Raw genomic sequence first — 21,211 nt, forward strand, 5'->3', positions numbered from 1 at the left:
TTGAGCAAGACTCTAGCAATAATCTTTACCAAGACAATAGATAGTTTTGAGATGAGTTTTGGATTCTGTTTTGGGTAAAAATATCCAGGGCCATGTAGTCCAATGAGATGGTGATATGTGTCACCTTAGGAGAAGTTCACAGATAACCAATCCCCTGCTGACACGTGGCATCTCCAATTAGTGGGAAAAGACGGTCTTCTTAGCCCAATTTCCAAAAAAGCCCACCATTCCTAGGTTTTTGTAACCTAGAATGGCAGAACGCATTTCGAGACCATATAAATAGTGAGATATTCCCACTTAGAAATTCATTCAGATTTATTCACAAATAGAGCAATCATCAATTGCAGATATTCTCTCGGAATCCGAGAAAACACTTTACTTTCCACACATTTTACATACTTCATACACGTTCTAACTTGATTGTCGGAGGCGGAACTCCACCTAGGATGTACAGACACTTCGTCCAACAGCCATGTCCGTGTCCGACACCGTATCCGACACCGACACTCGTTCGACACACGACGGATACACATATAAACTGCAACCGATTATTTAATATATTTAGACACTTTGAGATGAATCGTATCCTACTATGATATGATCCGGTTTGCATTTTGATATGTTACCTCATCTTAATTAGAAAGTTAAGGTAAATTTTGAGAGAAAAAGGTAAGAGTTATAATACGAGCGCCTTCAAAACACATTTGATAGCACATTATTGTATGTGAATTAGGAGAATATCATTTAGCTACGGTAAATGACTTGTTTTAAGGTTAATTATTTAGTGTTTTGTTGTATAGGTTGTCAAAATCTCATTTTTTTTTGAAATATTATTTGTCTTGTTATTTTCTGTACCCGTGTCCCCTATTTTAGAATTGTCGTTTTGTCGTGTCCATATTGCACCGTGTCCGTGTCCGTGTCCTTATCGGTGCAATCTAGAACTCCACCCAACCGGAATCTCCATTGTTTTACAGGTACAGGCGTCTAGAATCCAGTTTTGGAATTGTAACTCTTCCGAGAGACACGAAAAACCCCAAAATAGTTTTCAAAACTTATCTTGAGACTATACAAAAGGACAAAAATAATTATGTTGTTCAATAATGAGCTGCCAACTCACCATTTAAAAAAATAAAATAAATATATAAATAAATTAATGTTATTAATATTAATTGGATATGTAAATCTGAAGTAAGTTTTGGAATAACGTGTGAAATTAAAAAAAAAAAATCTGATGTTATAGGAGTATAAGTCTGTATTAGGATAAACTTACCCTTAGCTCTAATAATAATAAATCCTCCATTTTTTTTAAAGGATTAAAAAGGGAAAAAAAATCCCGAAACTTACTCCTCGATAAAAACACTTAAATAAGAAAATAATCATTACATTCCATATTACAAACCCGACAACCTTTTAAAATGTTAATGTTTGCCTTTTTTACATTGCTCGAAATTTCTTTCCCTTTTTTGCATATGCAATACCATTAATATAGCTTCAAACAATTAAACCCTAAATTCTTTTATTACATTCATCTTCTTCGTAATCAAGAGTTTTAAACCAGGTACATATTGAAAATAACCATTAATCTTCATTATTTTCCCTCTAATTATTGTGGCATTTACCCAATATAAATCGTTTATTATTATTATTTTTATTATTAATTGCTTTTTTTTTTTTTTTTTTTTTTGAATTTGAAAGTATTTTCATATTAATTACTTGTATAGTTGTATCACTTTTTTTTGATTTATTTTAAAGTTTTGATATTGATTAATTATTTGTAATAAACAGGGTAAGAAGAATTAATTAGCAGCATCAATGGCGATGAGGTGGGGCATGTCTTTGAGAGTAGCGACATTGGTGTGGGTAGCTTTATGCACTTGTATTTCTGTGATGTTTGCATTTGCGCAAGATATTTCTAGTTCTTTAGATTCGTAGAATAATTAATTAAGTTTTTCGAGTTTTCGTCACATTGATGGTGTAATTTAAATTGGTACTGTTTTGTTGATGGCCTAATTTAAACTGGTACTGTAATGATTTAATCCTTCTAAATCATGTGAATCAATTGGGTAATTTTATTCCAATGATATACTTCCTCCGTTTCTTAATAGATGACACGTTTCTTTTATCACGTTTGCCAACGCACAATTTTCACTAGTTATATCTCCCATTATCAACATTGTAAAATTATAAAAAGTGGATATTAATAAAATATACATTAAGACGATTCAAATAAGATCCCACATGATTATGTTTTATCGTAGCTACAAATCACAAAAGCAAGTCAAAGTGTTGTTTGTGAATAGTGCAAAAGTCAAACCGTGTCATCTAAAAAGAAACGGAGGAAGTATATGTTTAGGTAGAATAATGTAATTGTATGATTAAACAATAGAAGTACAATGATGTAAATACTACTCCACGAATTCACAATTCATAATTGATGGTTAAAAATTACTGTACTTTTTATTTTCTACCGTCTCCTTTTCACTATTTACGAAAGATTTCGTAATACTTAACTTTACGAAAGTATATCATTTTTAATCATAATCGTCTTAATAGTTTGAAAAGGTATATAATCAATATTAATAGATAGAATGCTACGGAGTAAATAGGAATGTCAATGGGGATGAGGATGTTGGTACTCCAATCACATCCTCACCTAAAATAGTCATCTAATCGATCTTCATCCCATCACCCATAAACCATAACAGATAACCCACCAAGCATCTCCGGTCCATCACTCGATCATATGGATATTTACCCTTGCATTATACGGACTTACGGGATACCCATTTTACCCATCCGGCCATCCCATTCACCTAATTAATCCATGCACTACCCTTAAATCCACCTCACATGTCAAATTAATTCTTAAATTTTACTCGCGTAAAAGTACAAATATAATACAAGTACACTAAAGGTTTGTTCTCTTCACCTTATGAAATAAATTTCACATCTAATAAGTTCCGATAAGTTCCAATAAGGTCTAATAATAAAGTCTAATAAGTTCAACGAGATATAATAAGTTCAAATGTTCAATAGGATTTAATAAGTTTTAATAAATTAAATAAGGTATAATAAGTTCTAATAATAAGGTCTAATAAGGTCCAATTAGTTTCAATAAGGTTGCATAAGTTCTAATCATTTCAATAAAGTCTAATAAGTTCCTATAAATTTAATGTATAAGGTCTAATAAATTCAATAAGATCTAACAAGTTTAGATAAGTACGGTTTAAATAAGTTCAGATAAGTTCAAGTCCAATAAGGTGGAGAGAACACACCATAATTTAAGTTAATTTTATATATCGCCTCATACAGACGACGAGAATTATGTACTTCCGTAATACTATAAAAACAATATTTTAGAATTTAGGTTGGGTGAGTATGGGGGGTACATCTTCTTATACTCCGTAAAATATCTATAAACTAATTCCGGTTTTAGAAGTCAAGTTATTTGAATTTTGTACAGTTTTTAATGCACATCTATGAGACTATGATCATTAATATCTTGAGCTATGTCTAAAAAATTTACTCCATCTAGTACAATGACTACAAATCTACAATCAATATATTTATTTTATTTATCTAAATAATTTGAATAATATAATGAGCCAAACTTTCATAAACAAAAGGAACTCAACCTCAATTATCTCTTTAGACTTTCTCGTGGGACCAATTTTTATTGGATAAGAATTTTAGTGAAATTTGATTAAAGCCGAATCCTCTAGATAAAGGAAAAACAAGGGATAAAAAGAGTAATTCGATAAATACTATTATTACATAAAATAAAATATCATCATCACATTATTACATATTCAACCGAACAACTTTAATCTTTTTCTTTTTCCTTTTCAGTTTTTAACCTACTTTCTCATCGTAATACAGGTACACTTTGAAAAATAAAAGATTATTAATTTGATTAGTTTCATGAATTTGATTATTTTGTTTGATTAACGATATAATTCTGTTTAATTGAGTACTTTTAATAACAGGGCAATTAGTATAAGAAGCAGAAAAGCAGCATCAATGGCGATGAGATTGAGCATGTCGTTGCGAGTGGTGGCATTCGTGTGGGCAACTTTATGCAGCTTTCTTTCTGTGATGTTTACATATGCTCAAGATGTTGCTAATTCTTAGGTACCTATAACTATTTTCTGTGCCCGGAATTAATTATCATATTGATTATGATCCGCGGTGTTGTAATTGTATATAACAAAGTGAGTTTATTCGGAAATAGGAATTTTTTGAAAGATATTTTCTTATGGTAGTTTTTTTTTTTTTTTTTTTTTTTTGGAATAAGGAGAACAACCCTACAAGATTGGGGCTTTATGTAAGAAGTAATAAATTTGATTGGGATGTAAATCCTTTTATTGAATGATTGGAATTATTGAGACTATTTTGATACTTCGATTGTGTCCAAATTTTTCTTGTAATTTTGGTTGTTGTATGTATTGAATGTGTATAACTGATTGATTAATTTAATTGAGAGATATGGTGGGGAACTCACCTTTCTATTATGCAGTAAAGGTGATTGACTTTGGCCCGGTCTGCAAGTCTAATTTGGCACGGTCCGTAAAAGTGTTAATTTAATTGAGAGGTATGGTGGGGAACTCACCTATGCAATATCAAGGGTTTTCTAGCCTCTATATTCTGAAGACCGAAATAAAGGTGTTGACTATGGCCTGGTCTGCTAGCCCGATTTGAAACTGTCTGAAAAAGTGCAAGTTGGATAAGTTTAAAAGCCCAAAAAAATCTAAAAGACCCAATTTTAACCTGACAAGCTCTTTACAATTAAGCAAATTTTGGACATGAGATTTGATTCTAAGGCCCGGTCTAACTCGGATTTTGATCACCTTTACTCTGAAACCATGTACAGTTTTATGAAACATACTGAGGAGGATAAAATAATAGATGGTGCAACTAAAAAAAAAAAAAAAAAAAACAGTGGAGGAAATGCTAGTCCTTGACTCATTGTCATACTTTATCTTTTATTATCATATCCAGGCTAATATGGACAATGATGACATGATCTATTTTAAACTTGATTGTACCATGCTAATTTTGACAGAAAATTTGAAGCTATTGAAATTTGGTGGCAAATACTTATCATAACCTTAGCCATTTTGTTCCATGATGTGAATGGAAGTTAGTTCTTAAATTGATTAAGTCAATAATTTTGTTAAATAATGATAAAATAAGAATTTTGGTGGCTAATGTATTTCTTAACCTTAGCCAAATTGTTTCATGATTAAGTCAATTAAAAATGTTATGCTTAGAGCAACTCCAATAACAAGCTAATTGTCAAATTAACTTGTCATGCCACATGAGCTTTTAAGCTAATTATCTTTCTAGCTAATTTGAGTTCCAATGGCTAGTTATTAGCTTACTATTTAAATTATTAATTTATTGTTTTCATCTTAATTACTAATTTACTTTTAGTATTTCTTTTTGGCAAGTTTTTTTCAAGCAAATTTGCTTGGCCAAACTAATTGCGTATTCTAGCTAGCTCCAATGATCAAGCCAGTAGTTAGGGACTATTTAAAATTGCAAGCAAGCCCTAGCTACAACCATTAGAGTTGCTCTTACAATCTAAGATTTTGTAGTGTACTTTGTTTGTACGGAAACACATCCCTTTCGTTTGTCGCTTAAATATGAAATTATTGTATTCATACACTTATATTATCAATACAACAATGATGGATATATTAGTCCATGATTTTAGTATTCTTATGTCAAACAATCCTAAATTATATATATATATATATATATATATATATATATATATATATATATATATATATATATATATATATATATATATATGTCAACTTAATTTTCTCTTATTTGAATTTATATAAACAATTATGAATTTATAAACATATCTAAATTTATATAAACTCATATCAATTTGAACCTATCTAAATTTATTTGAAATTATCTGAACTTATTTGAATTTATAAGAAAATATCTGAATTATATGAAATAATTTGAACTTATCCGAATTTATCTGAAATTAAATTATCTAAAATTATCTTAATTTATCATAAATTATTTGAACTAATCTGAATATTTCAAAAATTATCTAAACTTTTCTGAATATATCTGAAATTATCCAAACTTATCTGAATTTATTTGAACCAATTTGAATTTGTCTGAACTAATATGAATTTTTATAAACCTAACTAAAATTATATGATATTATCTGAACTTATAGTCTTGAAATAAGAGAAAATAAGGTGAATTGAACAAACCCTTATCTGAACATTCTTTAACTTATTAGACCTTATTATAGTTTATTTTAGTTTTAATTTATTTAAATTCGGATAACCTTTATTAATATTTATTAAAACTTATTTTAGCTACACGTCAAACTCAAGTAACATTTATTCATTATTGACCACTAGTAATGTGTCTTTACTAAATAAGGAGTTAGAATTATTATGAAACCAACGTAAAATAAATGTGTTGCAATTATAACGAAATGAAAGGTTATAACTTCATTAAAAAAATTCAAACATTACTAAAATTTGAAAATCTAGTATTCTTAATCACGATTTAGATGCTAATATATAATAAACATCTTAATACTTCTAATAATCAAGTTGCCAATGAATTGACGATGATAAATAGCCGCAAAGACGATGATAAATGCAAAACGGTAAGGAAAAAGACATTTTACAATGATGTGATAATTACCCGATCAAGGCAATAAATAGTCATTTTCAGTAATAATTTGAGTCGTCAATCTTATAACAATTCTAATAAGCCAATACGAAACTTAATTAAATGAAACCCAACGGACTATATATGAATGAAAATCTTCAATAACACAAATGACATGACATGTATTCTAATATAGTTAAAACGACTTGAACTGAGATGGATCCGAATTCAAATTAGCCGACTCAAAATCGAAACTAAAGTAATTTCAACTGAGAATGAGCTAATAATCGAAGAAACCATATTCAAATTTTAATCGGAACTGAATTGATTTGAATCGAGATCTAATCGAATTCGAAAGGACCCATTCCAAAGTCAAATAAATCCATTTTGACCCAAATAAACCCGATAAAATCCGAAACCGAGTTCATCTTAACTCGATATGACTCGACTCGAATTTGACTTGACCCAACTTTGATTTGTATCCAACCATGCTTGAGCTCAATTTTAACTCGAATCTAATTAAGCTCAACCCGATTTGATTTGGTTTGTTAGATTAATATAACTCATCATTACCCGACCCAAACATCCCGACCCGTCGTGGATCAACCCAAACTCCATCTGGGTACCCGATTTGACACCTCTAATATATTACAAAAGATGGTCAAAGAAGATCAAGTAAATAGTGTTGAAATCCTTAAGGTGCAATAGAAGAAAAACGAAAGAAGTATTATCTTATTGAACCAGTTGTATTAAGTCTTAAGGGTTTGGTATCTTAAGGTTTGAACGCGGTCGCTTTGAATTACTATTGTGAGCGATTTCATAACAAAATGAAAAGATAAAATAAGGGGAAATTGGCAGAATTACACTTCAAAGTTCAAATAATAATTTCAGAATACTTACTTTTTCTTCTGAAAAATAAACATTAATTTTTGCCAATCTAAATAGCTCAAATAAGAAAGGGCTTTCTACAACAAATGAACAAATAGATTTTCCCTAGGTACAAGTACAAATGACAAGCACCATAAATATTTGAAGACCAAAACTTGTTTAACAGCCATCTCATCCATATTCAATCAGTTGTATCCGCTAACTAGCTACAAGTCAAAAGGTTCATGGTGAATCAACTACCGCTTGTTGCTCTTCCCCCATTCGCTCGAGATAAAGCAGAGCTGGGTCAACTTCCATGAACCCGCCCGCAACCGCATGCTTCCCAAGTCCACAGGTATAATCAACAATGCTAATTTAGGTGTGTACCAATATGCCTATTGTTGTGTTTGCTGTGGAGGTGGACCAGGTGGTAGAGGAGGCTGTGGCATACCACTTTGATTAGAAGGCTGCCATTCATAATGAGAACAGTTAATTAATTTACGAAATTAAATGAAGGAAATAAACAAACATTTTATTTGTAAAGACGTCAATTTGCTGCATTTCACAGCAAGGAATAGGAAGATTAAATTCTGGTATTATTTCACAAGACCATACAGTTTTTTCTTTACTTTTTGTTTCGCAATTAAAGAAACACAATCGTGTTTTAACCCTAAAGTTTTATCTAAAGAATATTTGTCAGTTCATATATAAAAATAAATATCTTAATCATTAACACACCAGTTGCAGAAGAAAATTTTGCACTTGGCAGCTACAAGGTTTGTAAGCTCCTATTATTTCACAAAACCACAATTTCATTCTCCCATTATAATTCAATTTCCTTCAGCAAATCATGCTAATTTTAAATATGTCAATTCAGTTAAATTTTAAAACAACAATCTAAATGACCTAATGCCCAAACAGCATCTCGAACACGTACCTGATAAGGACCAAGCCCAGGCATCATCGGCATTTGTCCACCTTGAGGACGGTTGAATGCTCCTGCAGGAGGATACATTTGTGGTCCACTCGTACTTGGTGGGCCCTGCATATTTGGCATACCATTTGAGAAACCTCCAGAGGGAGGCATTCCACCACTAGGCATGGGACCTGACTGCATAGGGTTCATGCCCATGTAATGCCCTTGCTGCATTTGTGGTACCATTTGATTTGTAGCATTCTGCATTCCCTGTAACAGTACACAAGATCAACAGAGGAAACCAAAAGGAAGATTTCAAGCAATCTCCACCAAGGAGAGCTGTAGGAGAGGAAAAACAAAGACAAAACAATTAAATGAGATGCCCATTAAAAGTAGGTATGAGATAGTCATGTAAACCTATTCCCTTTAAGAAATCTGCAGAAGATTGGATAAACAAAAGCCCATAGAAAACCAAGAGGAAACTACGAATGAAACACACTGACATAAACTCAATAAAAGACTTAAAACTAGTGGATACAAAAACAATGAAGTCAACAACCCAAGTACACAATAGTGAAGTCCATGAAATTTTACCATAGGACCAGGCATTGGCATTTGAGCTGATGTAGGTGGCATCGGCATGGATCCAGGCATTGAAGAAGGGATGTTAGAGGGCATATTATGTGGTGGCATTTGGGGAGGGGGGCGATGAATATGATGATGTGGATGGAGCGGCATATGAGATGGAGGCTGTAACTGAGGCATATTTGGAGGTGGCTGTGGGAAATTAGACATTTGTTGGGGGACTCCTTGTTGTGGAATTTGTTGAGGATTATGTTGATATGATTGAGGTTGATTGGGAGGCATCATAGAAGGATGAGGGCCTGGTGGCAAAGGAGGTGGATGAGCCTGCTTCTGCTCTCCATGAGAAGAATTATCAACTGACGGAATGGAAAGCGGCATCACAGCTCCTACACCAGGAATTGTACCCTCATTTCGTGACAGTCCAGGAGGAAATGGTCCAGGTGTTGTCGGCTGTTCCTGTATTGTAAAATTACCAGCTGCACGATTTGCAAAAGCAGGATTTTGTTCACCATAGCCTGTGAAGAAAGGAAGGAAATTAAACAATGCTGCACATAGGTCGCAAGAAGGCTGATATAGCTCCATATCCATTAATCCATGCTTGTATAAAAAAGTAAAACGTAATTGCACTGGTGACATTAAATTAAATATGTCGACCAAACTTCACCCTATCTCCCCATAGGAGGCCAGCTGAAATCACCAAGTCAAACCAGTGTGGACATGTTCTTTATATCTTACAAAAATAATACAGTAAAAATAAATTTTATTCACTAAAAATCAGCTTTGGTCAGTAAACTTAAGTTGCAATCAGTAAAAATCAACAACTTTTTATTATAAACGATACTAATGAATTGATTAAAATCTAAACTAAAAATCAGCTTGATCAATAAAAAAAAAAATCAACATAAATCCGGTGAAGAGAACATGCCTGAATGAAGACATCATGTTCCCCGAAAATTTAGAATTGAAATATAAGATTCTCATCTTGGGAATAAAAGGCAGAAAGAACATGCAGAAAAAGATCCAAGTAAAAACCTTGGTTGTAGCCAGCATTAAACTTATCTCGGCCAGTATCCCCCGGCCTATTTCTGCACCAAAATTTTGTCGTGTGATCATTGCTCCCACTGCAAAGAAATGTAAATGGTTAGAGATGTTCTCCATAATAAGCAGATTAATATTCTCAAACTGCAGCAAATATTACATAATTTGAATCGCGCATATTATTTAAACCCCTCAAAATATAAGTTGAGGGGTTTTATAAGCAGATTAATATTAGTTTCACTTTAGTAATTTTTTATTTCCAACAAACAGATGTAACTCAAGTCAGTGAAACAAGAAATATGGAAGTTCAATTTGGACCTATGCCCATTAAATAACCCTGATAAAAATGAACGAATATTCTAATTTTAAAGGTATTCCTTTCTGAGTCTGCTTAAAAAGAGATGCTGCATACTATACAAGTAATGAAGAAAATAAACCAATTGGCGAAGCTGCAGCCTTTTTTACCTATATGTTCCTATTTCTAGGCATTCCCAAAACCAAATTTCTTGTGCACGGCCAGCAGCCCAGCACTCTTGCCACTAAGAAATAAGAATATACCACATATTCAGAGTTTCTGACCCTCAAAAAGGTGGATTTTGACAACAGTCCATTTAGCACTTTAGCTCATAGTTTTCAATTACATAAAAGAGAAAGGGAAGGAAGAAAGATCCCAAAAAAAAAAAAAATTCTCTTTCAATAGTTTAATTTATTCGCTATACCCAACCATTTTCCATTATCACTGCCACTGTCCCACTTTTGCCGCTAAAAGAAAATCTCATTGTCTCTCAATTCAGAATCCTAATGGAATTGCATATATGTTTTTAAGGTAGTTGAAAGTAATTTCACAAAAAAAATCAGATCTGAAAATTAAATTTAACCACCTCACCGGTTCATAACCAAGGTGACGTCATTTTCTTCCTTTGTTTTTCCCCATCTACTGCCTCTACCTCAGATCTGCTTTTTAACTCTCTTCGATGATGGATGGGTGTTGGAGCAAGTGATGGTTGGGAGGTGGTGAAATTAATAATCGACTATGATCTGGATTTCAGGATGGAGTCTGCCAGCTGTAATAGGGGTAAGAAAACTAAGAACGGCTACGGTGGACAGTTTTGACAGCAGTGTGGCAAATGGCTTTAAGGTGGTTATGCTTTGGGGGTGATGTTTAAGGTGGATTGGGGGTGGTGAGGATGTGGAGGAATTGCAAAACTCTTGGGGGTGAAGATCAGTGTAGAACCATTTGGGATGATTCCATCCAGGAAAGAAAAATTTTGCAAACCAAGAACACACATGTAAAAAAGTTCCCTGATTCTCTTTCCCTTTTTTCGTCCCCCCTTTAAACTTACAGCCCTAAAGGTGCATTCACACCACAAGCCACCACCCACATTCATATCTGTTACTCCCCTCATCCAATATATATTATTCCATAAGAGAATGACATGGAGATTATGAGGTAAAAAAGTAGAGATAATATGGGAGTGTGGATATAGGCGTCAAGCATGAACTTAATTGAAAAAAGAAACTTATAAAATAAGGTATGAATCAATTAATGTAGGACATCCTCCAGAGATAAACGTTTCAATTAATTTGGGATAGATGGAGTACTGTTAGACTACAACCCTGTATTCCTGTTCATCTAGGAGATTAAACTCACCTGCACAAAATATATCCAGCAGGATGCCAAGCAAGGTCCCACACAGCATTATCATGGGCATTTGGAACTTCAATTTGTGGAGTCTCATGCCTGCACTCAGCATGTCATAGCAGAAAATGAGATTTATCATTAGCAATAAGAATTTGACCTGCTAAATAATATCACTTAGTCAACAATATTTAAATAATTTACTTTTTGTATGACTAATACTCAATCACCAGGAAAAAGCAAATGCCTTGGATTATATCGAAGGGAAATTTATCAGATCCCAATTTACAGGAAAATTTTCACCTAGTAAATTCCCAATAACAATAAAGCGGCAGTCCTTAATTGGAAAATGGAATTCCATCATCAGATAGAAAAGCAGCCTTTAGCGCACAACCGCACACAAAATAGATCTCTTGGCTAAATTCTGTCAAGAACATAAGAGAGCACTTGGCTGATTCTTTCAGGAACAAAAGAGAGACTTTGGCAGATTCTTTCAGGAACAAAAGAGAGCCTTTGGCAGAGTCTTATAGGAACAAAAAATCACCAAAAAAAAAAAAAAAAAAAAATCATTGTTCAAGATATTTGAACAATTTTGAGGTTTAATACCTTTTTGAAAAAAAACACAAAGATGGGGAACAACAGAACAAAACCCTTGTTCATTAGCTACTGTTATGTGCTGTACTAAAACTATTTATTGTCCCTTTTCTTTCTTTTCCATATAATTTTAACTCTTCTCCTTCCTCCATCGTTTATATTCTCTTAAATGGTTCTCTGTTTTAATTATTTATGAATGAAATTGATCCTAATCTCAGTAGGCTGTTTGAAATTGGCCAGCTTTTCTTTAAATTTAGCCTAAGAAGCCGTAGTTAACCCCCCCCCCCCCTCCCCCTCTTCTCCAACTAAACAAGTGAAGTGGTGAGTTGGTGATAGTAGCAAAATTATTATATAAGAGAAAAAGATATTACCCGACAAGCCAATGGAAAATGGAGCCATCATAACTTCCACTGACAAAGTATTCTTCATGAAATGGATGCCACGCCAATGCTGGTAAGAGGAAGAGGAAAAAACAAAGGAAATAAACCTTCAATAACATTGGTTTTGCAATCAATTCAAAGAACAAGGAAAATAGCATAAAATAATACATCCCCATTTAAATGCCTCGCAACCATTTGCTCAAGACCATGCAAGTGAAAAAGTAGAGAGCAAAAAAAAAGGGTGGGCAAGTAAAAGCTTTTCATGTGAGGTCTTCCTAAATTTATTTTAATATAAATGTAAGATTTTCATTAAAAGGCCGACTTCAACCAACCCAAGCTGCAGAGGTGGGGGGATGAACTACTTGTACATTTTCTTTTTTTTTTTAAAAAACAATCAATTTTTAAAAAATTACAATTTGGCAAAATTGGCCTCAACAGCACGAACTTTTAGCAAAGTGTACGTAGCAACATGAACTTTGACTAGTAACCGTAGCAGCACAAACTTCTTCATCTGGTGCACAAACTATCATAAATAAAACCCGACACCGGAAATTTTGACTGAGACGGGTAGTGGCGGATCCAAGATTTTATGGGTGTTGAGTCACCGCCAACCATCGACCGCTTAGTTTCTCCAAAATCCAAACCCCTGAAGCGGGAGGTTAAATACTGCTAGGCAATCAACAATCCAAGATAATTTAACTGAGTAATTGCATACTCATCACAGCTAGTAAAACTGAACAAAGAGCATACCCAATTACAAGACTACTTTCTGTCAAAATAATTACAAGACTACTAGTTGCATAATATTGCTTTGTAGCCGTTGGTCACAAATTTGGGTCAAAATTGTCAAATAACTACAAAATTTGGTACTCCGTATACCCAGATGAAATTTCTTGTTATGATTGACAAAATACAACATTGAGATTAATGGGGAGATCTAAATTGCAAAAAATTACAACCAAATCTGACTAACAAAATTAGAATTAGAAATACTCTGACAAGACTTGGTTAATCAAAGAACATCCCTTAGTACCCTTATAAGTTATAATGCTACCCATAGTAGTATTGCATAAGATAATTTAAAGAAATAATTTAAATTAGTTAATTAATGTATATAATAAAATACATGTATGTACAAAATAATTGTGAGGAAAAAAAAATTAAAAAATTAAAAAAATTGGAAAAAAAAACATAAAGTGTTTGGTATGGGACTTGATCCCGCGCCAAATTGGTAAGAAATGTCACCTAAAGCTTCCAACCACTGAACCATAGAGAAGCATATGTGGTATATTGGCTTTCAATTTTCTTTTAACCCTTAAATTTCCCAGGTCACAGGACCAGGCGTGAACAACGTTGGGCCCGCCACTGGAGACGGGGAATCTTATAATATTTCATAATTTTTTGTGCCAATTTTGACCTCAAATGTAGCCCTTAAGATCTGAATTGACCCCATGATCTTAAACGAGGCATTTTATAGCACACAAATCGATGCATTTTTGGTAAGTTTTTTTTTTGCTAAATTTGATCCCAAAAATCACATTTAAGCGTTAAAATGACCCCGAAACCTTAACTGATCAATTTTCCTGCATCCAAATCAAAACACGCAATCCAAGGCAATTTTTGATAATAATACAATATTAAAGATTCCTCGTCTCTAAATCTTGGGTTTCATTTATGATATTTTGTGCACCCAATGAAAAAACTTGTGTTGATGCGGGTACTAGTTAAAGTTCATGTTGCTACGTGCACCTTGTTAAAAGCTACCAAGGCATAATAGATAAACAAAATATAAGGAAAGCAATCTTCATAAGATTCAAGCTCCTGCCTACATATCTGATTTGGCATTATTCCACCAGCAGTGGGTATTATTGAAATAGATTACTACTTCCAATCCCAAAAGTTCTTACGGTTACTATTTGCACACCTTAATGTAATTGGGGAGAGAGTGTTGACGTAGTGAGTGGGTGCAAGAAAAAGGTGGACAAAGTAGGAGAGAGAGTGCAAAAAGGTGGGTGGGTGTAAGAAATAGTGGAAAAATTAAGAGAGAGTGTAAAAAAGTGGGTGGTGCAAGAAATTGTTGGAAAAAGAAATATATGAAATGAGTAGAAAGATGTTTCCAAAATTGGAATAAAGTAAAAGTGTAGTACATAGTTGGTACTATAGTTTTCCTATTCCCCAAGTTGGAAGTTATTGCACGTAACATATCTATAATTTCAGTATATTAATCTCCTAAAAGAAATATACTTCCATTTTACAGGGTATGATTTCCACTTTGGGATGTTCTAAATCATTTGATACAGGCCTGATTTTCCAGAAGATAAACAATGCGCATATTAAAAATTTGAAATTCAAATGCATCTTTTAAGTGGCTGATGCATATTTCAGAAAAGATTGTTCTATGAATTTAAGTCATTTTACTTTCTGAATAGACATCCTGAATCATTTTGCATCTGTATGAGTCTACTACAAATATTTATATTCCCTTGGTTCTCCATACTTCTTCCTATTTACTGTAGCAATGGAAACCAATGAAAGGAGGGAGTTCATGGAAAGTAGGTCCCGTAGTTGAATTTTTGGGTAGGAAAGAAAAAGCTGTACCTTGTACAAAACATGAATATAATTAAACAGTATGAGTGAACCCATTTGGTGGAGTAAGGCAAGATAAAGGAGAGAATAATATTTACCATGTCTATATAATAATAAAAATGTTGTATTCCCAACCTTTCACAATAGCCTATAAAAGTTAAATATTCAAATTATGTGCAATCTATTTTACCTTATTCTTCTATTTTATTTTTTTCCAAAAAGATCGTTTAATTTTTTTATTCAAAAAAAATACCTATACCTACATATTTCACTAAATTTTTAAATATTTTTTGCGAAACCCAAAACTCCCATAACTTCCAACATTAACTTCACAAATAACTACCAATCCCATAAACTTTCCTTAGTAGCTTCCAAAATTGTATTTTTCATAAAGTTCATATCACGTGCATTAGAACAGGAATAAACTAGCAAGTAATAAAAGCAAAAAGTAGAATGATCTATGAAAAGCAAACCTAAATTGGTTGGAAGATCAATAAGCAACAAAGAAAGTAGTCTATTTTTTTAAACGGAGTAATCATTAATTTCCATGAGAAGTCATTATCCCTACCAGTGACGTCCTTCCTGTGGCCACGAAATGATTCAAGCTCCTTCATAGCCCTTATGTCATAAAGCTGCAACAAGAAATTGACAGTATTCAAGGTCAATCTATACACAAGGATTTGATAACAGAATAAGAAAAGGCTATAGTACTGATTCCTTCACATATCCTTCACCCTACCCACCCTCCAATTGCTTCAGGAAGAAAAATGTAGGCGATCACAAAATGAAAATAGGTTATACCTTGATAATTTGATCCTTGGAAGCAGTTAGTACCCAGTTGCCATTGTCATTCCATTTGACACAAAGCACAGTGTTCTTGTGACCATGACTGAACAATACAAGCAAAGTTAAATGCAAGAAACTTTAATTTAATTTGAATAGTTACAGAATCCAAGAGTATGAAACATTTACATACAATGAGCTAAGCTCCTTCCCAGTCTTAGCGTCCCAAAGTTTCACAAGGTTATCTTTACCACCTGAGCAGAAAACTATGTAAACATCTTTGAATGCATAGATAAAATTGCATTAGAGAGCTAACAGCCTTACACACCTGAGACTAGTAAAGACTTTGTGGGGTGCCAATCAACACTCTTCACATCCCAACCATGGCCTGCCTGAGTTCAAGCCACAAGTGCAACAGTCTTAGGTTACAATAAGCACAATATACAATATTGAAGAGAGGAGAGGAGAAAAGGGAAAAAGGTATGCTAAAGGCAATTTCAACTAAGCAATTTAGGCAGCCAAACTAGAATATATCATGTTCATGGCATAGTTGGCAAATTATTTCCAGCTACAAATATACAAAGCACATTACCTGTCAATGACGTCTCCTCTTGACATCTGGCAAAATCCCAAACTTTTACAGTAGTATCATCAGAGCAAGAGCAAAATTTCAGGTCTGTTCTGCAGAAGCTGTTACACAACCAAAATCCACATTAGAGACATTAATTAAAACTCTAACCACTAAATATTGTAAAGAAATATTAAAATAATTACCTCAGATCCCGCACTGATTCTTTATGAGCAGACTTGTTGGCCTTGACATTGTTCATATTGTTCTGCCAATACCTAGCAAAAGCGCAGTTAGGAGCATCATGACAACAACCAAATGCATTAAATAAACTCATTCCAGTACACGGGGTGAATTTGCAAGATTGCTAAAAGATTCTGTGAGAAATATCAATTAAATCTAATATAATTCCTTAAAAATACATTACTTTATTGCGCCTCCATCATCCCCGGTGACCATCCAATTCTCATTATGACTCCATACCATAGACCTGACAGCTTGTTCATGAGCCTCCACAATTTAAACCATCACAGGGTCAGAATTGTCTTCTACTTCACAAAACAAAAAGAATCTGCAACTTCAATCAAACATACCTGAAGGATCATCTCAAAGTTGAATGACTGGCCATTCCAGAGAGTGAATTCACCAGTCTGTGAACCGGTAATCAGACGCCTTCCATTGGGTGTCCACTATTATCATAAGCCAGTCACAGCGAAGTGTCAAAGTAAGTAAGATGGAAAATAGTTCACATTGAACAAAAATGGGCAGCCACTTTATTACCAAAAATGAAAAAATTGCAAGAAGCATATATTGAAGAACTCTACTTCAACTACTTCCCTAGTCCTTTGCAACCTAAAACTCCCAATGGTTTTGAGACAAAAGGTATTGCAAGAAGCATAGCAAACCCTCAAACCCTACATCAACAAGTAAAATGATACAAAGGAGTATATGACACAGCCAACAACAGTAGTTGCAAACTTACCAGAACACGATTAATAGAGCATCGGTTTTTGTTCAGAGATGTGTGAACAAATTTTGCTGCAAAGCTTGTTGATGGATTATCAGAATAGGCAGCTGGTGGCAACAACTGCACCAACATTTACAAGAAAAACAACAATGTGAACGAACAATAATTTTTTTCTGCAGCTAAGGATTTGACAAAATGAAACCCTTTCATACTTCTCGGAAGCATTCCCAATATGTAATTTCTAGCAGGTAATCAATGTTTTGAAAATAATAGCAACCAAACAATATTTTGAAAATTATAGTAACTAACAATCTTTTAATAATTCAGATTATTTATGAACAAGGCATAATTTCCTCTGTTTTTCAAAGCTCGCAACAGACTTATATACTATAAATATACAAATTTTATGCTTTATTCATAGACAAACTCAAAATTACACTAAGTTATAAATAAAATAATGTTAGTTTTGTCTCAATGTTTATTTTATAATTTAACTAATTGTAAATATTGTTAATAGATAATTATAGATAGTAAAAGTCAAATCTTGCAAGCTTTATAGAATGGAGAAAGTGTAATATAAGAATTCATATTTTAGAGAAAAAAAAAAGTGCAAAGAGGCCACACATCAACAGCAGCAGCAGGAGTAGGTTGCAGTATTGATCGGTCTCTTGAATCACGCTGCCACATGCGAACCTGTAAATAACGGGTATGAAAAAGAATATTCGCTCAGAAACTCTACATTAGAAACCATAAGCATAAGTAAACTTTAAGGCAGGGCAAGATGTATCAAAAATTTCAGCTTAACCCACTTCAATGAGTGATCAGTAATTCAAACAACCAGGAAATAATTCCACAATAATACTGCAATTCAATGCACATTTAATAATAATATAAAGAGGTTGTTCTCTGTACATATCAAAATGTCATAGCCTACGTGGCGCCCTACATATAAACACAGATACATGATATAAACTACTGCAAAACAATTATGTAATCATGCTTGCATGGCTACTGATGTATGATATTGCAGTAATTGAAAATCCTGCATAAAGGAGTATCAAACACCAAAAAATAAAGTATTTTAATCTACGTCATTATCTTCTGCTTCTCCTTCATCATTAAAAAATAAAGCATTTTAAACTAAGTCATTATCTTCTGCTACACCTTCATCATTATATTCTCCTAATTCTTCAATCTCTCCAGGTGTAGAACACACCTTGATATGTCACTACAAGCACTGTCAAAAGACTCCCAAGTCACAACTAAGACGAGAAGGAAGCATAGTTTGAGGAGAGAAATATGCAACCGGAGAATTATTTTCTAATCTTATTATATTCCTTGGGAAGTCTATTACATTCTTTGAGAAGAACAATTTGAAGAGCTAACAAGCAATGGAAAAACCTATTAAATTCCTTAAGAAAGATCTAGTGTCCATTCTTCAATAGAAAATCTTTTTAACAAATCAAAAAAACAATGCCTAATCTTTCTTCAGAAAAATCAATCGACAAGTTGTAAGAAAGACCTCAAATTGAGGCGGAAAGAAGTAATTTCATTCTATCCTTAGAGCTGTAAATGAGAGTTTCTGAATTAGATACCACTTCTGTAATTTGGTAGCAAAGATAGTAGATGCATGAATACCACTCTCAAGTATACATTTGTCTCCATTGTTGATTAATCAAATTATTTCACTAGCAGTTGTTATCATAACAAAAAATTTACCTCCTAAACATATAAGTTGAAAAATCAGGATGCGAATTCTAATAATTTCCGAACGGTGTAGTATTTGACACTAATTATATCAAATTATATAATTATATCCAATAAAATGATATTATATTCCTGTATCCAAACACTGCCAATGAAAAAACAGGGCATTGCCTAGGAGCTCAGGTGATATAAAGGGTGAAGGTCCAAATTTATCAAAATACAGAAGCCCCTGCCCATGTCAATTAGAGATGCAATGATTGAATTATACTCCATAATTAATACCTGAAGATATCGGACAATTGTACTTGTATAATCCACAGCTCGTCTTTGTGTAAGCTTTCTCATCCTTTTTGCAGCATAACTATCAGCATGAGCTACACAAAGCAAATCAAAAAAGAAGTGATCACTTCAGCTTTATTCAATAACACTCTCTCCAGAACAACTACTCAACAAGTATACCACCGAGACTATTAATTAGATACTGAATCAAAACATCAGCAATAATTGAACTAACTTTAACCGTCTAATTCCAAACATGATTTCTAAAAACATAAACTATATGCCACAACAATTTCGAAACCTCCATACACTCAATAAACAATTCAAATCTAACAATTAACCAAACAACTCAACCAATCCCTCAATAAACAACCCCTTAAACCCCCCAATTCATAAATTTGATCACCCAAATCTCGAAAATCAAACGACATTTCTTCCCTACACTAAAATTCCCCGATAATCAAACCTGACAGTCTAATTCTAAACATAATGCCCAAAAACATATAACTAATGCCACAACAATTTCGAAAACAAGCAATAAAACTAGATAAACTCATTAATCTAACAATTAACCAAACAATTCAACCAATCCCACATCAAACAATTCCCTAACCACCCAATTCATAAATTTGATCACCCAAATCTCGAAAACCAAACGACATTGCTTCCCTTTATTCTACACTACAATTCACCCAAAAAACCAAAAACAAAGACAAAAAACAATTTTAGAAGAGAGATTACATTCATAAGGAGGTTGTTGAGGGTGATGAAAATCGGGAGGAGGAGGGAGATTAGTGGAAGAAGCAGAAGACTGTCGCATCATAGTAGGAGGAGGAGGAGGTGGTGGGCCCCGGTGAAAGTCCATTCCAGGAGGCTGTTGGTGCTGCGGAGGAAGCGGCGGGTGCTGCTGATACTGCGGCGGAGGATGCTGCATGTGTGGTGGTGGTGGGTGCTGCATGTGGTGCGGTGGTGGGCCTTGCTGCGGCGGTGGTTGGTGCTGGTGTTGGTGTTGTGGGTGTTGGTGTTGTGGGTGTTGTTGTTGTTGTTGCTGCTGCGGTGGTGGTGGAGGTGGAGGTTCACCGTACATCATGGTTGTGGAGGAGAGAGAAAGAGGGGTGGAATTGGTTTAGGGTTTTAGAGAGAGGTGCTTTTGTTCATCATTGCCGAGTGAATGTTGCATAGAGTGTGAAGTTTAGTACGGAGTGGTGTTGGACTGTTAGGGTCGTTTGTTTTTAGCCGGATTGGATTGAAACGTTTTGAATTGAATTGAACCAAACTGAAATGAATTGAACTACATTAACCTAAAATGACATGAATTGAACTAAAAAAACTAAACTATATAGAAACGACTTTGAGTGAACTAATTGAAAATAAGTCCTAAAAAAACAAGGCATTAATTTGAAGAGAGTAAAAGTTGACACGACATGAATCAGACACGAAAAGAGGGGCTAGTGACTTAGTGTCAACCGTCATGACCCATTTAATTCAATGGATCAACGCAACACATCATGTTTACTCGTATTAAGTAGGTCGGGTTAGTGTTGAGATTTTCAAGTCAAATCTTATTTATGGAATACTCCGTAAGTAATACAACAATCTTTTGAAATAAGCTAACTCTTTATAATACGACATAAACTTATTTTTT

At 33.7% G+C, this 21,211-nt stretch overlaps 1 protein-coding gene and 1 long non-coding RNA gene across 2 annotated transcripts; one reads left to right on the forward strand and one right to left on the reverse strand.

Moving 5' to 3' along the window:
• Nucleotides 1-3,633: 3,633 nt before the first annotated feature.
• Nucleotides 3,634-4,398, forward strand: LOC110738283. Its single transcript, XR_002514594.1, has 2 exons — nucleotides 3,634-3,879; nucleotides 3,987-4,398. It is a non-coding gene; the product is annotated as an uncharacterized LOC110738283 (long non-coding RNA).
• A 3,134-nt stretch (nucleotides 4,399-7,532) lies between these two features.
• LOC110738398 (flowering time control protein FY-like) lies at nucleotides 7,533-20,777 on the reverse strand. Its single transcript, XM_021918778.1, has 18 exons — nucleotides 20,308-20,777; nucleotides 19,570-19,661; nucleotides 18,205-18,273; nucleotides 17,596-17,700; nucleotides 17,207-17,302; nucleotides 17,041-17,123; nucleotides 16,820-16,891; nucleotides 16,638-16,735; nucleotides 16,374-16,433; nucleotides 16,239-16,299; nucleotides 16,064-16,151; nucleotides 15,831-15,894; nucleotides 12,668-12,746; nucleotides 11,715-11,804; nucleotides 10,058-10,146; nucleotides 9,035-9,540; nucleotides 8,462-8,710; nucleotides 7,533-7,991 (listed from the first exon to the last, which is right to left on the reverse strand). The coding sequence occupies exons 1-18, from the start codon at nucleotides 20,654-20,656 to the stop codon at nucleotides 7,920-7,922; spliced, it is 2,322 nt and encodes a 773-aa protein (XP_021774470.1). The 5' UTR covers nucleotides 20,657-20,777; the 3' UTR covers nucleotides 7,533-7,919.
• Between the last annotated feature and the right edge of the window lie 434 nt (nucleotides 20,778-21,211).

Source organism: Chenopodium quinoa, unplaced genomic scaffold, assembly GCF_001683475.1.
Source record: "Chenopodium quinoa cultivar QQ74 unplaced genomic scaffold, ASM168347v1, whole genome shotgun sequence".
Taxonomy (NCBI): Eukaryota; Viridiplantae; Streptophyta; class Magnoliopsida; order Caryophyllales; family Amaranthaceae; genus Chenopodium; species Chenopodium quinoa.